The 20413-nt window shown below is 41.2% G+C and overlaps 1 protein-coding gene across 1 annotated transcript in view; it reads right to left on the bottom strand.

The window, feature by feature from the left end:
- LOC126278004 (cyclin-K) overlaps positions 1–20413 on the bottom strand; it is a 59165-nt gene that overhangs the window by 2665 nt on the left and 36087 nt on the right. The window contains exons 6-7 of the mRNA XM_049977693.1: positions 14187–14359; positions 4371–4721 (exon numbers count right to left, since the gene is read on the bottom strand). Of these exons, the coding sequence (XP_049833650.1) occupies positions 4371–4721; positions 14187–14359 (524 nt within the window). The remainder of the gene's footprint in view (positions 1–4370; positions 4722–14186; positions 14360–20413) is intronic.

Genomic DNA, 20413 nt, shown 5'->3' with positions numbered 1-20413 from the left:
TCTCAAATGCTTTGATTCTCTTCTGTTCAGGTTTTCCCACAATACATGTTTCAGCTACCATACAACACTGCTCCAGAAGTACATTCTTCGAAATGTCTTCCTCACAGTTAGACCTATGTTTCATACTAGTAGTCTTCTCTTAGCCAGAAGAGCCCTTTCTGCCAGTTCTAGTCTGCTATTTTGTCCCCCTTGCTCCATCCGTCATGGGTTATACTGCTGCCTATGTAGCAGAATTCCTTAACTGCATCTATTTTGTGATAAACAAATCTGATGTTCAATTTCTCACTGTTCTCATTTACACTACTTCTCATACTTTTGCCTTTCAATTCATATGTTGTACTCTGACTGTTAAGATCCTATAATTCTTTTTCACTTTTACTGAGGACAGCAATGTGATCAGAGGGTCTTATCATTGCTATACTTTCACACTGAATTTTAACCCCATTCTTGAACCTTTCTTTTATTTCCATCATTGCTTCTTCAATGTACAGATTGAACAGTAGGGCGATAGACTACCTCCCTGTCTTACCTCTAATCCAAGCAATTCATTCTTGGCCTTCCAGTCTTATTGTTCCCTCTCGATTCTTGTACTTATTGTATATGTTGATTCTGATGAGAACAATCCTATAGCTGAACTGTAAACAGTAATTCACTCTTTTCCCTACCTTCCTACTCACGACAATCCTTCTCCCATTAAACCATTTTCTGCTGCTGTTGATATTACCCTATACTTGTCTGACCAGAAAGCTTTGTCTTCTTTGAATTTCATTTTACTGACACCCACTATTGAGCCTTAGCATTTTCCTTTTCAGGTTGTTAACTTCCCAACCATGTTCAAACTTCTGACATCCTTTACTCCAAATCATAGAATGTTACCCTTTCATTGGTTATTCAATCTTTTTCTCATGGTCATCTCCCCGTTGGCAGTCGCCTTATGGAGATCCGAATGGACGACTAATCTGGAATCTTTTGCCAGTTGAGAGATCATCAAGACACTTTTTCAATTACAGGCTATTTCCTGTGGATGTGCATTGTGTGTCTTTAATGCAGTGGTCTCCAATGCCTTCGGCATCCTCTTGCCACTGATCATTACTGATTGTTCCACTGTTAGGGGCAGTGCCCCACTAAGTGCAAGAGAGTGCCCTGAACCTCTCCATTCCTCCACCCTCTATGACAAGGGCACTTGCAGAATGAGAATGACTTCTTATGCTAGAAGTTTTCGGGCACCATTTCTGATGATTTTTATTCAATATTTAAGCAGGGTCCAGGAACTTTTGATTACTAATCAAAGACTCTACACCTAAACCACAGGTGCGAAACATGACTTTCTCCTCAGGAAACACACTTCCTGGCACTAGCGTACACACAATGGCACTGCCAAGAAACAGCATTCAGTTAAAAGTAGCCTGTGGAACTACAATTTAAAAGGATTTTGGAATATCAATCCTAAAGTTGTTTTTAATCTTCTTGTGCAGAACTGATTTTAAATGTAGTAAATATTTCTAGAAACACTAAAGATAAAAACATTTCCTCATCAGAATTTGTTACAGTATTGGATTATGTCTGAAAATGGACAGCTCAATTCTTTAGGATTGAAAAGATCTTCATTGTAGGTGCCTTGATGTATTATATAACAGTAGTGAACCCACAAACAGGTGTAACCTGTTTGAGACACTGAGATGCAGAGCCTCAGTCCCAGCACAGTAAATTCCAGTGGGCTAACAGTTCTCTTGCTGAGCTACACATTCACACACAGGCCATTATCCACAGCAGGAAGCTCTTTAATGCTAAGGCTTGGGATTGAACAAAGTCATGAAGGGAGGACACAATTATATGGACTCCATGTTTATATAGAATACTTCCCATACACGAAATATGTTAGTTCTTTTTAAGTTTCAAAGCATTATGTAAAGACAGTCCCACTTCAGAAAGATATGCCACACAATGATACCATTACAGAATAATTATTCATATTCACAACCTCAAGTAGGTATAATATGTAATAGGCAAGAATGCACATTACTAACCCTACATTACATGTATGTATACGACTATTTTATACACGATACTAACTATTTTTGCTGTCCTAATAGGAAACATTGAGCATTTGTTGATTCCTATACTAATATCTAAGTGAGACAACACAGAACCAGAATCTGCAACAAACCATACACAAAAATTGCTATTGGGGTATCAGTTATTCAAGGTTCCAATGAAATTACTAAAAAAGGAAGGTCATATTAAGCAGATGCAGAAAGCACTAGTGGCAAACCAGAGCACTGTAACAAGTGATTATATTGCGTTGACGGGGAGTATACGATGCTGGAAAGTATTGCTCCAGTTTTAACTTCTTCATACATGCAGAAAAGACTATCAAAAATATATGTAGTATTCATTTTTATGTGACATACAGTTACAATAAATGTTGGAAGACTCAAGGGTTTGAAAGGGTACTTGTTTTTGGGGACTGAAAACTGCAATGACAATGATAAATTCCTCCTCCATTAAGGTTCCACTATATTGAGATACTGTGTGGTCAATTTTAACACAGTATATATAAGAACTTCACTGATGTTTTACCTGTAAGAAACAAATCAAATATCATAACTGAGCTTAAAATTTATAAAATGATGTGACTGACGTCTCTGGGCCGAAATATCGTGGAAGAATGTCGACGGGATCCAGCTGCATAACCGGAAATTATTAGAATTACAAAATGATATCTTCTGATACATGCCAGTAAACAATCAGTGATTGAAGCACAAAATATTCAGCATTTAGAGACAGAAACAAATCCAGAAAATAAAAGTCATTAAGGAAGTAATGTATTCTGAACCAAGAAAGACGACTAAGAAAGAATACCAGTTTTTGTTTCAGCATTCACTTTTGCGTTCAAAAAGGCATTTTGGTATCCTCGATACAGAGTTCTCCTGTCAACTGAAGCAGCTGATGAGCTGTTAGGGAGATATGGGAGCCCTCAAGTAGAACAGAGTACCGAACTCTCTAGGTGAGCCAAATACAGCATTGTGTTAGCCAGTACTGAGCACTTTACCTCATCAGCATTTGATTGCCTCAGTGTGTAGGTGTACCCTGCACTTACTGTTAGGGTGGTTTCTACCATCTGAGTAATTATCTGCAACAGTTCATTCCATCATTGCTTCCAAATGTGGAAATTGGACACAGCTTCCAGTAGCAGACTGATCACACTGACGAAACAGTAATTCAGCAACCTGGTCTCACCACCACTCAACACACATGTCACTACCATTTAGCACCTCTTAGCCTACACATGTAGATTATGGAGAGAAAAGTACCAAGTTGGTGTGCTTTTAAGGATAACCCCGTTTAGTGAGACTGACTGGGAGTACAGAGCCAGCCAAGGTAAATGGAGCAACAGGTCCAAGTCATCAGTGTCACATGAGAAGACAAACTAAGCAAGTTGCTTTATGGCAGACCTTCAATGCCACCTATTTTTAGTGCTACACAGGAGGATCTGTGTATGTTCAATACCAAATTAGAAATAAGGTAAACAAAACCATCTTTGGAAACTGAGTTAGCAAGTTTCATTATGCCATACACAGCAGAAATCTATTCTGTAAATATTACAAATGAAACTCATCGAACTATAGAGTGATAGGGAATTGAAAGATAAATATAAGACCAGAAAGACTAAGTGGTTTCTACAAACATTTATCACAGAAATATATCTCCACTTCATGGACATGCAACATGAATACTTAAATTATTCAGATCAGCATACACTTTTCCCTTGTGGAAACACAGGACAGTAAGCTGGAGTGTTCCATAGCATATCATCATCTGAAATTTGTTTTGGGAATGACTCAATCATTTCCAAAACCGATGGACCTACTCACTCAAGGCAAAGAAAATATGGTTCCAATGGCTCTGAGCACTATTAGACTTAACATCTATGGTTAGCAGTCACCTAGACCTTAGAAGTACTTAAACCTAACTAACCTAAGGACACCACACATATCCATGCCAGAGGCAGGATTCGAACCTGCGACCGTAGCGGTCACGTGGTTCCAGACTGAAGCGCCTACAACCGCACGGCCACACTGGCCGGCCAAAGAAAATAAACCGAGATGGAAACATTGCAGCAACTGTCTTTAATTTACAACACCACCACTGTGAATAGCATGAACTTCAGATCACAATGCATCAAATTTGATGAGACACCTATTAATTCACGATGTTCCTTCTACCAGAGAGTACTTCCACTCCCATTGCCTGCTCCACACAGCAAAAGCAAATCGTGCAGCTCAATAGAATGCTAGCATGAACACGCCTGTTTTACGATTTAAATGTTAGCAAGCACATTATAATGTGACAAAATGATTGTTACATACCTGATACAGGCGGTCCCACAGGTGATGTAGGCGAGAGAACTCGCCGGTCAAGAGTAAGCCCACTTGCTCCAGTACGATGCCTGCCACCAGTCATAACGTGTGGTGATAAAACAGCTGCCAACTCATGTGGGGCTGCTGGTGGCTGCTGAGCTCCTGGTATAGAAGCGTTCGCTGATAACTGTGCAGCTACTGCCAACTGAGCAGCAACTGGTAACTGTGCAACAACTGGCAGTGTTGTAGGCACAGCAGCAATGGTAGATGGTTGATGTGGTGGTGGCTGCTGAGGAGGGGAGTCACCTGCTGTCATTTGAGGCTGAGCTGAATATAGGTCAAGCACCTGGTGGCAAATGTCTATAAAAACAGAAAAAAATGTAATAATGGAAAAGGTTTTCTCAAAGATTGTGAAATTAGTACACATGAAACTAAGTGAGACGTTTAAGATATGGCGATTCCCAGAAGCACTTCCTCTTACACTCCCAACTTGCTTATTTTTCAGCAAATCTCATTCCGTTCCTCCCCCTAAGCTGTCCCTGCCCTTGTGCTTTGAAACAAGCTTGAATTTGTGGCTGCATTTAATATAAATAGTTACCAGCTAGTCATTTACTTTTATAATACAGAACAGGGAGACACCTAAACTGAAAGTACACTGAAGCTACCAACATAAGCCCAACCACTGAGGAAATCAATTTTCTCCACTTCAACAAAGCATAACAGCTACAAACAACAAGGAGGACATGGAGGCAGTGATTTGTATTTTTATGATTAGTAATATATGAGATTCATTCCATAAGTCATGGCAACTATGGTATATCTTAAGATAATGTGACATCATGAGAATTCCACGATGTGCCTTGAATTAGTATGGCAGTGTGTATCTGAATTCCTACACAAATAAGGTTCCGGTACAGGAGATCACAATAAAGGTTGAAATGAAACGCAAGCAATAGAACTCTGTGTAAATTTATTGTGCAACAAAAATGAATCAAAATCAACTACTATCCTTCCAAATAATACCCCAGCACATACACACAGCACTGCCAATGATAGGAAAGGCATTGCCATCAATGTGTGCCACCTGTCACTGAAATGCCATGAAGACAATCGCCCTGTTTGCAAAGTGCCTCTCACACAATAGTTTTGTCAGCTATAGAATGAGGTTGAAGTTGCATGCACTGATGTCTGGCGAGTAGGGTGGGCAGGGATGGATCCCTCTTGTAGCACAGCCAATCTCACAAGAACTGGTGCCAAACTATCCTCGCACGCGGGCGCAATCTCTGAATTGATTTTGCTAATGTTTGCCGCAGGCTTTCAAATGTATTTAGTGCAATTACAGTGACGCCACAAGTTCGCATGATGTACCATAGCTGCCACAACTTACTGAATGACCCTCATATTTAACAGCATAAACAGCAAAATATTGTGATTTTTCAAAGTGTAAAACAATGCTCATCACTGTTTATCTGAACCACTAAGTACTGCCAGCTTAAAAAGCAGCTTCTGAAAGAGGGGTAGAATAAACACACAACACGAGGCCAGAACAAGTTCTCCACCATCACTTGTTTGTCTCGTCTGTAGATACCTTATGACCTCAGAGGGAAATAAAAAGTTTGCACCAAAGCTAGTGGATATTTAAGAAGTCAATTCATGGATCATTATTTTCTTTTCTCTAATCCAGAGCCGGCCAGAAATTCTGCAAGCGTGCGGTGCTCCTACACATGTGCAACTTCTGGGTCACAGCATGCGTGCCGCTGCCATCAGCGTTCACGTAGTGCACATTTCTACGTATAGATGTCGCTTTATCCACTTGCTGGGATTCTCTGTACTGGTGCTTTCTTGTACTCTTTTCACAGCTTGCAAGCCAACCATGGGAAGGTATTTCATGTATTAAACATTTAAAATACTGTCACAGTCTACTCATTGAGACGTCTACTTTTATGTTAACAGTTTAACCCAGTAAGACAAGTAATACAGTTAACATCCGTGGGTTTTTATTAAGACAGCTTGACTGATGGCACATAAATACGCGTAATGTTTTTGATATAGTATTTAAGAAAGAGAGTGCTCAGCAACTTCCAACGAACCTTATTCAAGATTTCGAACAACATTAAACTAATGTAAGGTTTCCTATAACTAATTCTCGGTGCCTTCAGTTGCATCCACATAATTTCTGTCTCACTGACCTCTGAACAGAATGATAACCGCAGACCTCTCTATGATCACCTGTTATTTCAATACCATTATTGCTATATCTTTCATCAGTTCCCTCTGAAATCTGCATAATAGCCGACAATTAGATGAAGGTTATGTTTTATCAACTTCAGCTGAGCATAGACCTTCACACATTAAAAAAGAAACCCCTAAATGTAAGTATACATTGGAACAATCGGTTTAATGACCAATTTTCCTGATAATAATGTAACATGGAGCAGAATGACGCAATAACGCACAGTTAGTAAACAATAATTTTTAATTATGAAAGGAATAAATCCAAACATGTTTATCACTGGTCATGAGAAATGGTATAGTTAATACCGGGCACAAAAGCGCGGTTCATTGACAAAAAGCAAGCAGTTGCGAAGATTTTCATCACTTATGCTTGATCGAAACCTTGATTTATTCATTTTCACAAACATATGTCGACATGGACATAACTCTCGTGGCTTCTCGGTGCAGGTGTGGAAATTCTTGTTGTGTACTTTGCATTGCCAATAACTTGTCCTTCAGTCTTTTATTGCATTGCAGGTCGATCAGTTCCATCTTTAGGTCATTTGGAGCATCTTCAACTGACGACGGCTCGCCGGAGTGGCGAAGCTGTTCTAGGCGCTACAGTCTGGAACTGCGCGACCGCTACAGTCGCAGGTTCGAATCCTGCCTCGGGCATGGATGTGAATGACGTCCTTAGGTTAGTTATGTTTAAGTAGTTCTAGGGAACTGATGATCTCAGAACTTAAGTCCCATAGTGTTCAGAGCAATTTGAACCATTATATCACAACCCAGGCTGTATCTGTAAGATCTATTGCTTCGTTGAGCGCAACATAGAAAGCAACAAAGTCTGTAGTCTTATTTACTAGCTACATGTGCACGGGGCGGAAGAGGGGCGGAAGAGGGGCGGAAGAGGGGCGGAAGAGGGGCGGAAGAGGGGTGGAAGAGGGGCGGAAGAGGGGCGGAAGAGGGGCGGAAGAGGGGCGGAAGAGGGGCGGAAGAGGGGCGGAAGAGGGGCGGAAGAGGGGGGCAACCTGCATTCATATGAATCACCTGCTTCCTGTATTCAGGTTTTTCTGTCCTTCCATTTTTACCTCCTGACACTTTTCTCCACTACCAAATCAATAATTCCTCAGTGCCTCAAGAAGTGTTCAACAATCTATCCCACATTTTAGTCAAAACGTGCCATTAATTTATTTTCTCCCTCACTCAATTCAGTACTTCATCAGCTATTATGGTCTCCACATCTAATCTTCAGCAGTCTTCTGTAGCTGTGGCGCCACATAATTAAAAATACAGGGAAAAAAGGGAAAGCAACTACTCATCCAAAGAGAAATTATGTGTGGTGCTTATGTATTTTTGAAAGATTGCAAAATTACACTAATGTGTGACTATGTTTTCCCTTTACTAGTACCAGCACATATGAAAACAAACACACACACACACACACACACACACACACACACACACACACACACACACACACTTGCCAATCAGTTATGTCACTGCTGCTTGGTGGCATAGTGGGTAAGCAATTGATTTAAATTGGTGATTTATATGGGTGTAAGCATGCAGCCAGTCGCATTTTTTGATTTTCTGAAGCCACTGACTATCATTAACTTGTCGAGCCACTGCAGGGTCATCCGGTGGAAGAGTTACAGCAACAATTTATTGATCAGACGACATGCTCGTCGTGCTTATTGAGCACACATGAAAATTATATGTGGATCTGAACTGCCTGCCTCAGTGCAAAGTGCTCCAGTATAAACATACATAGAATATTGTAGCAAATTACAACACTCCAAGTCCCATAAACTTTCAGAAATACAGAATAATATACAATTTGAGGAGGCGGCAGTTAAACCAATGACCTATACATTGCCAGCCAGTGACTAACCACTACACTATAGCAGACAACACCCAGAATACAAGATTACTCCCTCTCCATACAAGACAGTCTTTTATATGGTGTAGCTTGAGAATCCTCATATTCTGGTTCTTTGTCAGATCCTCACTGTTATGGTGCCATTCAGGGTTATTCCCACTGAAGCACAGTGATAAATGTCTAGTTTTTTACATCCTTTCTACATCATAATCCGTACACCACCTTATGGTGTGTGCCGAGGGTATTTCTGCTACCACTGACTCTCGCTTCCCTGTTCCAATCGCGAGTAGCACATGGGAAGAATGAGTGTCGGTAACCTCTGTATTAGCTTTAGTTTCTCAAATTTTCTTCTCATGGTCATTTCATGAGATGCATGTGGAAGGAAGTAATATGTTGTCCGATTCTTCCCACAATCTACTCTCTTCAAATTTAAACAATAAAGCTCTTGGTGATGCACAACACCTCTTTCGTAAAGTCTACTACTGGAGTTTATCAAGTATCTCTGTAACCTTCACACTTCAACCAAATGATTCCATGAAAAAATGTGCCAGTCTTTGTTGGATCTTCCTCTCTCTGTAGGAGAGGTCACCGTAGTCGACCTGCATGTCACAACTGTGATAGGGCTACATGCAGGAGACAGGTATCATCAATTTGTGGTTTCAGCTCTGATGTACAATCATCTCTTCAATTTCATACATGATGTCTGACTAGTAATGTAGGATACGGGTGAGCCAAAGAAGTGCTTTAATAATTTTTCATATTGCAACTTATCAAACACTGTTCTTTCATTACCGTAGCACACAACTGTTCTGGATATCATCAATAGAAATACATGATACCCATGATTAACGTTCCAGTTTTGAAACACTGCAGAAAGAGAAGCACTGCTGAGAATGACGTTAAATTTAAACAGCATATTATTAAGAGGACAGATGAACTGCAATATGACTACAGCTTGAGTTGCACATTACACCATCAGTACTGTTGCATGTGCATGACTGCACAACTTGGGCAATCAACAGTTGTGCCATTCTTTGTCAGGCAAGTCTGCCAACATCAGATGGAAAAAATCTGATTTTTAATTGTCCAGAGGCCAAGAACAGCATGAAAACCAAAATATCAGTTTTTAATTGTTCTGGGGTCAAAAACCACACAAAACTCAAAATGACACCTATTTTGAATTATCATGAGATGGGCACAAGATATGTTTAATACACTGCCCGCCGTTTGCAGCCACAAGTCGAAATCAAGAAACAGCATGTTAAACAACATACTAAGTTTCTTGGGGGTCACATTGAGAATCTGTTGTACAACGCATATCTTCAATTAAGCTACATTCATAATTGAAGCACTGAACGCATCACCTCTCAGATAACCCCGCAGCCAGAAGTCACATGGATTAAGATCATGTGATCTGGATGGTCAGGCTGAAATGACAGCTGATTATTTTAGAATTTCCGAAATGTCTTTGCAGCAGCCACTACACTGGCTATTCAATGTCAGAGGAGCGTTGTTCTGTTTAAAAATGATCCAGCTTACACATGATTTTGAAGGGAAAATATGGTGCTATGATAAACAAATCTGTCAACCAGAACACTTCTCCTCCCCCCCCCCCCCCACCCACCAAACACACAGACCTTTGCAGGATGAAGTGGTACTGATTGATAAGCATTCACATTTTCTATTGTCCATATTCTGCACATTGACATGTCCTTGGAGATAGAGATAGGCTTTGTGTTTCCACTGAATATTCCATGGCCATTCATTCACAGTCTACTTCCATGCAAGTGAGAAATCCCACTGAAAATGTAGTCCTTTGAACAGGTCTACAAGAAGCAACTCCTGAGCATGGGTGATTTTGAATGGATAGCAATGCAGGCTGCTTTGATTTTATGCACTGTGTTCCCGGACTTCTACAACATATCTGAAATTGCTCTTTTTCTGCTGCAGTGCCTCAATATGCTGGTGTAACTCCTCCATTGTGGCGGCATTCCACTAAAGAAATGCTTGATACTCATTCTCCATGACTGTCTTCACTAGATGTGACTGTCACCTTCCATCATATTCATGTTAACTGTGTGACCAAGTGCCTAACCACTCTGTATATAGGGTGTATCATCTAAAATTTGCACTGGAAATAGTGCAGAAATGGAAAGTGCTATTGATGTGCAGTGTTCACAGAATGAATTGGTAGTCAGGTGCTCACATTGTTAGCCAATAACAGGTTGTATTAATACTTAGAAAGTGTATTTTTTGTGTGAACATACACACTCTTAAATGAAACAATGCTATTGACATTAATACGATAAATGTAGGTTAAATTAAATGTCAGTGGGGTTTGTTGCACGATTCTAGTGCAAGTCATTTACAAGATATAGTATTTTCAAAAGTTGCCACAGGGACACTTATTTCTGTTATTCAACCTGCACACTTGCTAGATATGATGTTGCTATGTTTGTTTACAGTGTGCTTGTGTGTTCCTCAAGTGCACTGTCACTTGCTAGTCAGTGTGGGACAGTCCAAGCAGTAGTTTGTGAGTGGATGATGGGATTTACCAGTGCAGAAAAAGCTGCAATGCTCATGGTGTATGGAGAGAGTAGGAAGAATGCAGTTCTTTCTTACACGGTATATGGGGGCAACATATCCCAATAGATGTCAACCATCTTGGCAATTACTTATCAACTATTTCAACCAGTTACATGAAAGTGGAAGTGTAACATGTAGACAGTGTAACAGGAGTAAACATGATGACATAAGAGAGGGAAATTAATGTTCTTGTTGCTGTTTTAGTTAATCCACAGTTAGCTCCAAAACAATCGCATGAGGAAGTGGCATGAATCGGGCACGTGTCCTAAGCACTCCCCATTAACTGAGGTTCCATACCTATCGCATCTATCTCCATCAAGAGCTCCACGGAAACTATGAGAACTGTGTTAACTTCTGTACGTGGGCATTAAGACAGGATATATCAGATGAATTGCGTATTTTGTTTAGTGATGAAGCTACATTTACGAATCATGGCTAGATAAACCACCAAACCGTGCATTGTTGGTCTGTTTACAATACCTATTGGCTTCATCACCTGGAACTTCAGTGCCCATGGAGTGGAAATGTGTGAAATAGGATAGTGAACCATGAGCTCAAATGCCTGTTTCTCACAGATGGGACACTGAACACGCACAAGCAGTGCAGTCTCCTAACAGATAACCATCCATGGACACTAGAAGACGTTCCTCTGCAGACTAGGAGGAACCTGTGGTATCAACACAATGCTGTCCAGCCCCTAGTGCACAAATTCCTACCGCTTGTCTTCACGAATTTTTTCCAAAACATCGGATTGGATGCAGAGGAACTGTACTTTGGCCGACCTGTTCCCCAGATTTGACACCTGTAGACTTTTTTCTGTGGAGAAAGCTGAAAGACGCTGTCTACAAGGATGTACCAACTACACCCAACTATACGGAATGACTTATTACTGCAGCCTACTCTGACATTTCCCCTGAAATGCTAGCGTATGTGCAACAGTTGTTCCATACCAGAGAAAGTGCGTATTGCCACTGCCGGTGGTCATTTTGAACACAATCTGTGGAGGTCAATTGTCTTGTAACTGATCAGAATTCATGTAACTAGTGTATGCACTTGTGTTGTTCTTTAGTGTGTGGTAGCACAGGTATTTTACAAGTGTCCATGTGGGAACTTTTCAAAATATGATATCTTGTAAATGACTGGTACTAGAATCTTGCAACAAATGCCACCGACATTCTAATTTAGTTTGTTAACATCAATAGGCATCATTCCATTTCAGTAAAGTGCATCTTTGCACAAACAAATACACTTTCTAAATATTACAACAATCTGCTTATTGGCTAACAATACAAAGGAAGCCCTAACTACCAATTCATTCTGTGAAAACCATAGATCAGTAGCACTTTCCATTTCTGCAATATTTGCTATATCTGTGGTGCAAGTTTTAAGCGATTCACCCTGTTTAAGACAGTGTATCCTCCTGGCACTGGATTCTGTTACTCAGCTATACAATGGAGTGACTTGCTGGCTGCCATCACATGCTGCTTTATTTCCTCCTAAAACTTCTCCCCACTTTGTAGCTTTTCCTCAATTTTCTCAAACCACTGCTGGGTCGTACCGACCACGTCCAGGTAGACACACTGTAAGTAAATAACTTTGGAGTAACAACTCACCAAGTAATAGAAACATTGTCATTGACTGGTACACAAAAAAATAATGAAAACCTTGCTAGCTTTCAGGTGAACCATTTAATGAACTACAGAAAGAGCGCACGCACGCACACAATCTTCCTACATTCTACCAGCCACATGGACAATGGCAGCAGTTCGGCAGATGGTCTGTGGTGAGGAGTTGTATTGGGTGGAGTGGCTAGAAGGAGAATAGAGGTAGGAGAAAAAAGGTGGAAGATGAGAGGTGAATGATGGCTCAGTAGGAGGGAGCTGGTGTGTGGAATAGGAATGTGGAAGGGAAGGACAACACAAAGGAATCTGAGCTGATGAGCTTGTGCAGTGCAAGTTGGAGAAGAATGGACTGGGAGGGGGTGCAGGGCAAGGAAGAGAAGATTGTTGGGTAGAGAGTGTGAGTACAGTGGGTTAGTGGAGACTGAGGATGTACCACCTTTTCTGACTGACTCACTTTGAAGTTATACTCGCAGCACATCCTTCACTCCCGCAATCATCCTGGCCTCAATCTCAGCTAACCCACTGCGCCAACACCCTATACCCAACATTCCCCTTCCTCTGTCCTGCACCCGGACTCAATCCACTCTGCCATGTCACCATCATTGTGCACCACGCAGTGCATCTTCCCCAACTCTTCCATCTGCCTCTTTTTTTTTTGCTTTACCCATTCCACCTGGCACAACCCCTCACCCTAGATTACCTGCCGAACTGCAGTCATTGTGGGTGCAGCCAACAGAATGTAGTGACAGGTGTGTGTGTGTGTGTGTGTGTGTGTGTGTGTGTGTGTGTGTGTGTGTGACATTGAATCTGGAATAGAGCATCAGGGTCATCAACGGGAACTAATACTTCACACTGAAAACATGTTTGGAAAGTAAACATGGCACTGAACTATCTGCTTCAGCATGAAGTACTCATATTTATACACACATATAACATCTAGCAAAATACAATTTTAAACGAAAAGCAGGTCCCAGAATCTTTTAGAAACAATACATACTGAATTATTATAAATAATTGGGTAACACGTATCTCCCCCCACCCAAAAAAAAAAAAAAAAAATAAAATAAAAAATAAAAAAAATAAAAAAAAAATTGAGTCAGACCAGGGAGTGAAAAGCTAGTGTGTGTCTGATCTTTCAAGTGTGCCTATGTCGCATTCATTCATCTGGAGACAAGAAGTTGCCTTTTATCAGTTGTTTCATCCTTATATTCATCCAGAATTTTCATAATGAAACACACACTTTGGGCACATGCTGACAGAAGCGGAGGAGGGATGACAATGTACTATATAAAGAAAAAAGGCAGAAATTTATATTGGGCAGATGATGACAAATGGAGGAGGGATGACAATGCACCATACGAATAAAAAAAGCAGAAATATATATCAGAACAATTTGATTATGTAGGACACTACTGCCAGACTTGCACAGTATCAATCATTGTAAGATGTAAATACATATAATTCCCTACTTGAATATGATATCACACACAATACAGCAGAAACACCACAGATGTGTCTCACCTTCAAGAAGTTCCATTGTAACATCTTCTATGAACATGTCCCACCATCGCGTATGTTTAGCAGTTCGACCAGCCCAATCGACAACCTCAAACTTGCTAAGCTTTCCAGCAAGGTACATCAGGGCAACAGCAATTATCTCAGGCTCCCACTGAAGACACAGGGTAGTGCAAAGACTAAAAGAAACGAGGTCAGCTTCAACATTCACATGTATTAGTTAATATTTGCTTAGGTAAATAGTAAAAATTAATGTACAAGAAGATGGCTCTATCATGGGACGATTAAACCGAATATTATAATATAGGAGTGATATGTGAGGCTCTTTATGGTGCCAAAACACAAACTACTGTGGAAATGTAGCATAAACAAAATTGTGATAAGACTTACGAACATAGAAAGAAGCCTAGTTAGAAACACACTTGGCCCAAGGACAACAGAAACAGAATACAGAAGGTCACAACCTAACAGAGAAATCTATGAACATGTACAGAATGTACAGTGCGCAAAAGAGGGATGTCATTTTGACATCTGGCTAGAATAGATGCTGACAGACTGACAAAGCAAACCTAGAAATAATTATGAAGCTGAAAAACAACTAGTGTGGTTTACAAAGACTCTCATAGAAGCGGATATTAACATAAAGGACACACTTAACAGGAATTTCCCTAGGAACAAAATTCAGAATGTGGTCTTCAGGGATGAACAAGGGAAAAAATAAAAAGATCCTCATAACTTTGAACAGCTCTGGAAGCAGAGATCATAACATATGAAGGGAATGTGGGTGAGGACGAAAGAACAAGTACAGCAAGAAATCAAATATTGATTTTGTCTGCTCTGTAAATGGACTATTTGAATAAATAAATATATAAATAAAATTATAAACAATGTTGAATGTATCTCTGGCAACATACACTTTAAAAAAATTTTCCACAGATATCATTCAAGTCTATGGACTAAAGAGGACACATTCTGACAAGGTGGTAGAAGAAACTGCTAATTATAGTTAGCACTACTACAGAGTGATAACGGAGGGTTTTCATGTTTTATTTTAAAATTTTATTTACATAAATCCCACAGATATACGGTTTGCTGCTTGGATGTATAAAGAGTCAGCATAGATATCACCAAGGTAATACATAATAATTAAGATTATCAATTATAGTGAACTCTGTATTTAACAAAACAACAATACTTACTGAGAACCATCAATTTCATTCACATCAACTACACAGACATTATACTATACTATACTATACTATACTATACTATACACATACTCATTAGCCACCTGCACAAGACAATTATACTTCAACACACACGACATGTAAGCCAACAAAATAGTGTCAATAACGAAAAGAGTTGTACTAGGTAGAGAACAGGAATTCATCTACTGCAGATCTGCCTTTGTGATTTAATTTGTCTTATAAAAAGATACTTTCATATTCTCTATGCACAACAAAACAATGACTATTTTCTACAATTTGTCTTCCTCCATATCATAAGTGCAGGAACAGTGTACGTAAGCACACATACTGGCCATTAAAATTGCAAGACCAATCAGGAACACAGTAATAAAATTTTACTTATTCATAATGTGTAGGCTTTCATGGCTGGCATCTTCATCAGTTAAAACTTCTGGGCTGAGAGGCCATGGTTGATCCGTAAAATTACTACTTCCTGACATTTCATTGCCAACTGCAGGCAACATCTTCAGAGGTGAGCAAATGACTGGCTCCCAGGCTGTGGAGGTCCTGTTTATATAGAGGACGCCACCATATGTCATGTGGGTCTGACTAAGTCTGTCTCTGCCTAACATCATTATTCTCGATTGAAGGTAATTGATTGTCACATCGTTGGTGCAAAGTCGACCGCCACAGCTTATCTTTATCTACTTTAAGCGTTCCTCTTTTCTATTAAAATTATTGTGATCATGAAATAAAATTTAGTGGGAAAAGCGTGCTAGCAGAGACCTCGCATTGTTATGCACACCCGTAGAGAGAAGCTATAGGGAGTCAAAACACCTTATGACGACGACAAGTGCAATCGCACAACATTCATTCTTGAAGCCTAATGCCACAGTTATGTCCTTTGTGATGGTGTACGCAGAATCGAGACTCATCTGAAAAGATGACAAGGTGGCACTCCTGTGTCTGGCTTTGTCGTTGCATGCACCAGTCTTCTGCCATATCAATGGAAGCAGCAACAGTGGTGACTGATGACAGTCCAAGGTGCTCCACTGACATTGCACTGTCCATGTGTATACTAGTTTTGTTGTAAACAAGCCTGTTTCCTGACTCCAAGCATGTGATGTGGCTGAACAACCTTGCATGGCTGAGTGAATAATGTCTGCATGCCCTGTCACCAATCACCTGAGCCCCTAAGGTTCTGCACGACAGGGAATATGGTCATCCTGAATCCTTGAGACTCATATTTGGATGAATGACATGGAATCCCAATCAATGCAAGCAGCATTATCATGGAATGATAAACTAAGGAAGCTCACTTTCTGACAGTCTTTTTGTTGTGCCTATCTGTGACTCAGCATCTCCACTATACGGTGAGTAGCAACTATACTTTCGTAAGACTTTTACATTCTAGTAGAAGTTTTCCACGCTTAAACAACAGTCTTCTCACAAACAAGCATCACTGAAATTTGATAAAATTCAGGCTTCCTGCTGCATCATGTGGCTATGAAACCATGAGTTTTCACTCAAGTGCTCCTCAGCCATTGTCAAGTGCTGGCTGTCTTTTAGCTACTAGTTCTGTCCCACAACTATGCTGTCTACTGTAACATCACTGGTGCTCTCCCCAGCACCATATAAGGTAATGTTTTCCTTGCAAACCTGCCGTGCCTGCTTCAAACTTCCATTGGCCATGTCCCAAGCTGTGCTAGGCTGCAGGCCTTTATTGAGGGAGCCGCCACATGCCACAAATTTTTATCTCAATCGCTTCTTTTATTATGCTATCCCAGAGACTATTAGACCATGTAATAACAGATTTTTCATTGCATACAAGACTGTCCATTTTCTAGAGCATGCGCTGCTAGTGCTGATTTCTCAGGGCACCAGAAGCAAAAGCATCTCTTGGGCTCTACACAGCACTGTTCAAAAGTAAGCATAGTCTGTCAAACATAAAACTGTGCACACCTACACAGACCTTTATATACTCATGGTGTTCTGAGGTCTTTCACAGGCCTCATGAGATGCCAAACTTTTGCTGGAATCCTGAACACTGAAACTATTTTATACCTCTTTATGAGTAGGCTAATTTTTCCTGTTGCTGAGTCACAAAACAAAAATGCAAGCTTCATTGAGTCCTCCTCAAGGTCCTACTGCTTACATGTTTTTGGAGAGACGGCTTACGAAATCTGGTTGGTTGGTTGGGCTGAAGGGACCAAACAGCAAGGTCATCAGTCCCTTGTTTCAAATGTGGTCCACTCAGACAGATCGAATCCCAGAAAAGTCAAAATGATAAAAGCTAAAAGGCTAAAAAAATGTAAAAGTGTAGCTGTGTTGTCAATGGGGAAAGCGGAATGAGGGAAGTCAGCAAGTGAGCAACACCAAGGTTATGCTAGTGGCAGGAAATATCCCACCTCTGACGCAGTACAGGCAAGACCACCTGCTTTTCAAAAGTGCTGAAGTTTGTTTTGTAAAAATAGACTAACCAAATCTAAAAGTGATAAAAACAGAGTGAAAGGGAAAGAAAGGAGGATCTCTGCCTGCCAGGGAGGGGAGTCACGAATCTCCTAACACAGCTTACAGTGGGAGACACCCCAACCCTCACCGCCCTGCCCCTACTCCAGAGAGATTAAAAACCTTAAAACTGAGACTAAAAACCACTTTCACAGAGGAAACTGAGAACCAGTTCACCCATCCGGGAATCGTCTGACAATATTAAAGGTAAAGAGTGGGGAAGTCTGTACTTATTACGCAGAACCAAAAGAAGGGAGCATTCCACCAAAATGTGGGCTACTGACTGGAAGGCTCCACAACCACAAATTGGGGATGGCTCATTATGCAAAAGAAAACCACAGGTCAGCCTGGTAAGGCCGATGCGGAGACGACGACAGGGTGGTCGAGTCCTTTCGGGAGAGGTGCAAGGAAGAACGGCATGGGACAGGTGTCACCTTAATTGCACAACGTTTATTAGACAGGGAGGTAGCCTCCCAAGAGTTGGCCCACGATTGTGCGAAGTGGGATTTGATGTGAAACTGTAAATCTGCCGCAGGAGGGGTTACAGAGAAAGGGAGCAAGTGACTGCTCCCCCAGCCAAATGATCAGCAAGCTCCTTACCTGGGATACCCACACGGCCAGGGACCCAAAGGAAGTCAACAAAACAAGTAGCATTCTGAAGATCAGCAAGATTGTCATGGGTGGCAGATACCAAGGGATGGCAGTTAAAATACCGGTCAATAGCCTGAAGGCCGATCATTGAGTCGGTACATAACAAAATGCGGTTGAGTTGGGACCATGTAATAAATGTAAGAGCTTGGGAAATCTCCATCTATTCTGCAGTAAACACCTCACATATAGTTGGCAGGAGATGATTTCTGTGCCAACAGAGGACTTTAAGGCATATCTCTCACAATCAGGCAAATTTAGATCCATTGGTGTAAAAAACAACAGCATCCTGAAAGTCCTATACAATTCCGCAAAACAAACAATGGTAGCCAATGAGGGATGGGGGAGACAGGAGAAAGAAGGAAGCAAAAAGATGCAAGGCGGAGCGCAACTGGTAAATCCGCCCTAGGGTGGGAAACAGGTGGGCAATGTCCTCGGTCTGGGAACAGGATAGAATAGGAAGGATGAGTGGGAGAAGAACAGACAGGAATTGCAGAAGAAACCAAAAGCTGGGACCGCCGAACAGAAAGGTTGGGGGGGGGGGGGGGTATCAGAGCTTCAATCAGAAGACTATCAACAGGGCTAGTAGGGAAGGCAGAAGGGGCGACTGGGCGACTGAAGCAGTTTTGATCAACTAACCCGACGGCACCTTGCTCTGGGAGTCCACTTCATCAAACTCTCCCCATAGGTGCCACCCAGCCACAGCAAGGGCCATCTGGCACGGCGGCCATTGCTGGGAGTTCCAATGCTCCGGGACGACACGCAAGCACTCCTAGGCTTACATGAGGTGGTCACAGCTCAGGTATCAGAAGTGTGATCCCAGTATTATCAGAGGGTTCAACCAAAAATGTACATAGCAACCCCACCGCATGGGTTGGCTACCATGCTGGCTATGTACCCTAGCATCAGACAACGATGTGAAGGAAAAGATGGAGGGAACTAGGACGACACACGTCGGAGACACTAGGTAAGGTGCTCTTCCCCAAATGGCTCACACTAGGGAATAGAAATTTAGTAATGGATGTCAAACCCCAGAGGGAGACCAGAGAACGCCAAAAGGATGAGGTAATTACGCAACAAAACCAGCCAACATAAACATATAAACAAGGACACCAATAGAGGAAGAGGAGAGGGCAAAGGGGAAGGAGCAAGGACAGGAAAGGAAAAGAAATGCAGCCCAGGAAAGAAGGAACACTGCAAAAGCTTGGGGTCCCATGTTCACCATGCACAGACTCACGAAAGGAACATGAGCCCCCCGGTGGGGCGTTCTACGGATCGGAGTGTGGAATGTCAGAGCCCTTAATCGGGCAGGTAGGTTAGAAAATTTAAAAAGGGAAATGGATAGGTTAAAATTAGATATAGTGGAAATTAGTGAAATTCACTGGCAGGAAGAACAAGACTTTTGGTCAGGTGACTACAGGGTTATAAACACAAAATCAAATAGGGGTAATGCAGGAGTTGGTTTAATAATGAATAAAAAAATAGGAATGCGGGTAAGCTGCTGCAAACAGCACAGTGAACACATTATTGTGGCCAAGATAGACATGAAGCCCACGCATGCTACAGTAGTACAAGTTTATATGCCAACTAGCTATGCAGATGACGAAGAAATTGAAGAAATGTATGATGAGTTAAAGAAATTATTCAGGTACTCAAGAGAGACGAAAATTTAATAGTCATGGGTGACTGGAATTTGACAGTAGGAAAAGGGAGAGAAGGAAACATAGTAGGTGAATATGGATTGGGGCTAAGAAATGAAAGAGGCAGCCGCCTGGTGGAATTTTGCACAGAGCACAACTTAATTATAGCTAACACTTGGTTCAAGAATCATAAAAGAAGGCTGTATACATGGAAGAAAACTGGAGATACTAAAAGGTATCAGATAGATTA

This window comes from Schistocerca gregaria, chromosome 6, assembly GCF_023897955.1.
Source record: "Schistocerca gregaria isolate iqSchGreg1 chromosome 6, iqSchGreg1.2, whole genome shotgun sequence".
NCBI classification, from domain to species: Eukaryota; Metazoa; Arthropoda; class Insecta; order Orthoptera; family Acrididae; genus Schistocerca; species Schistocerca gregaria.
This window is presented reverse-complemented; position numbering and strand designations above follow the sequence as displayed.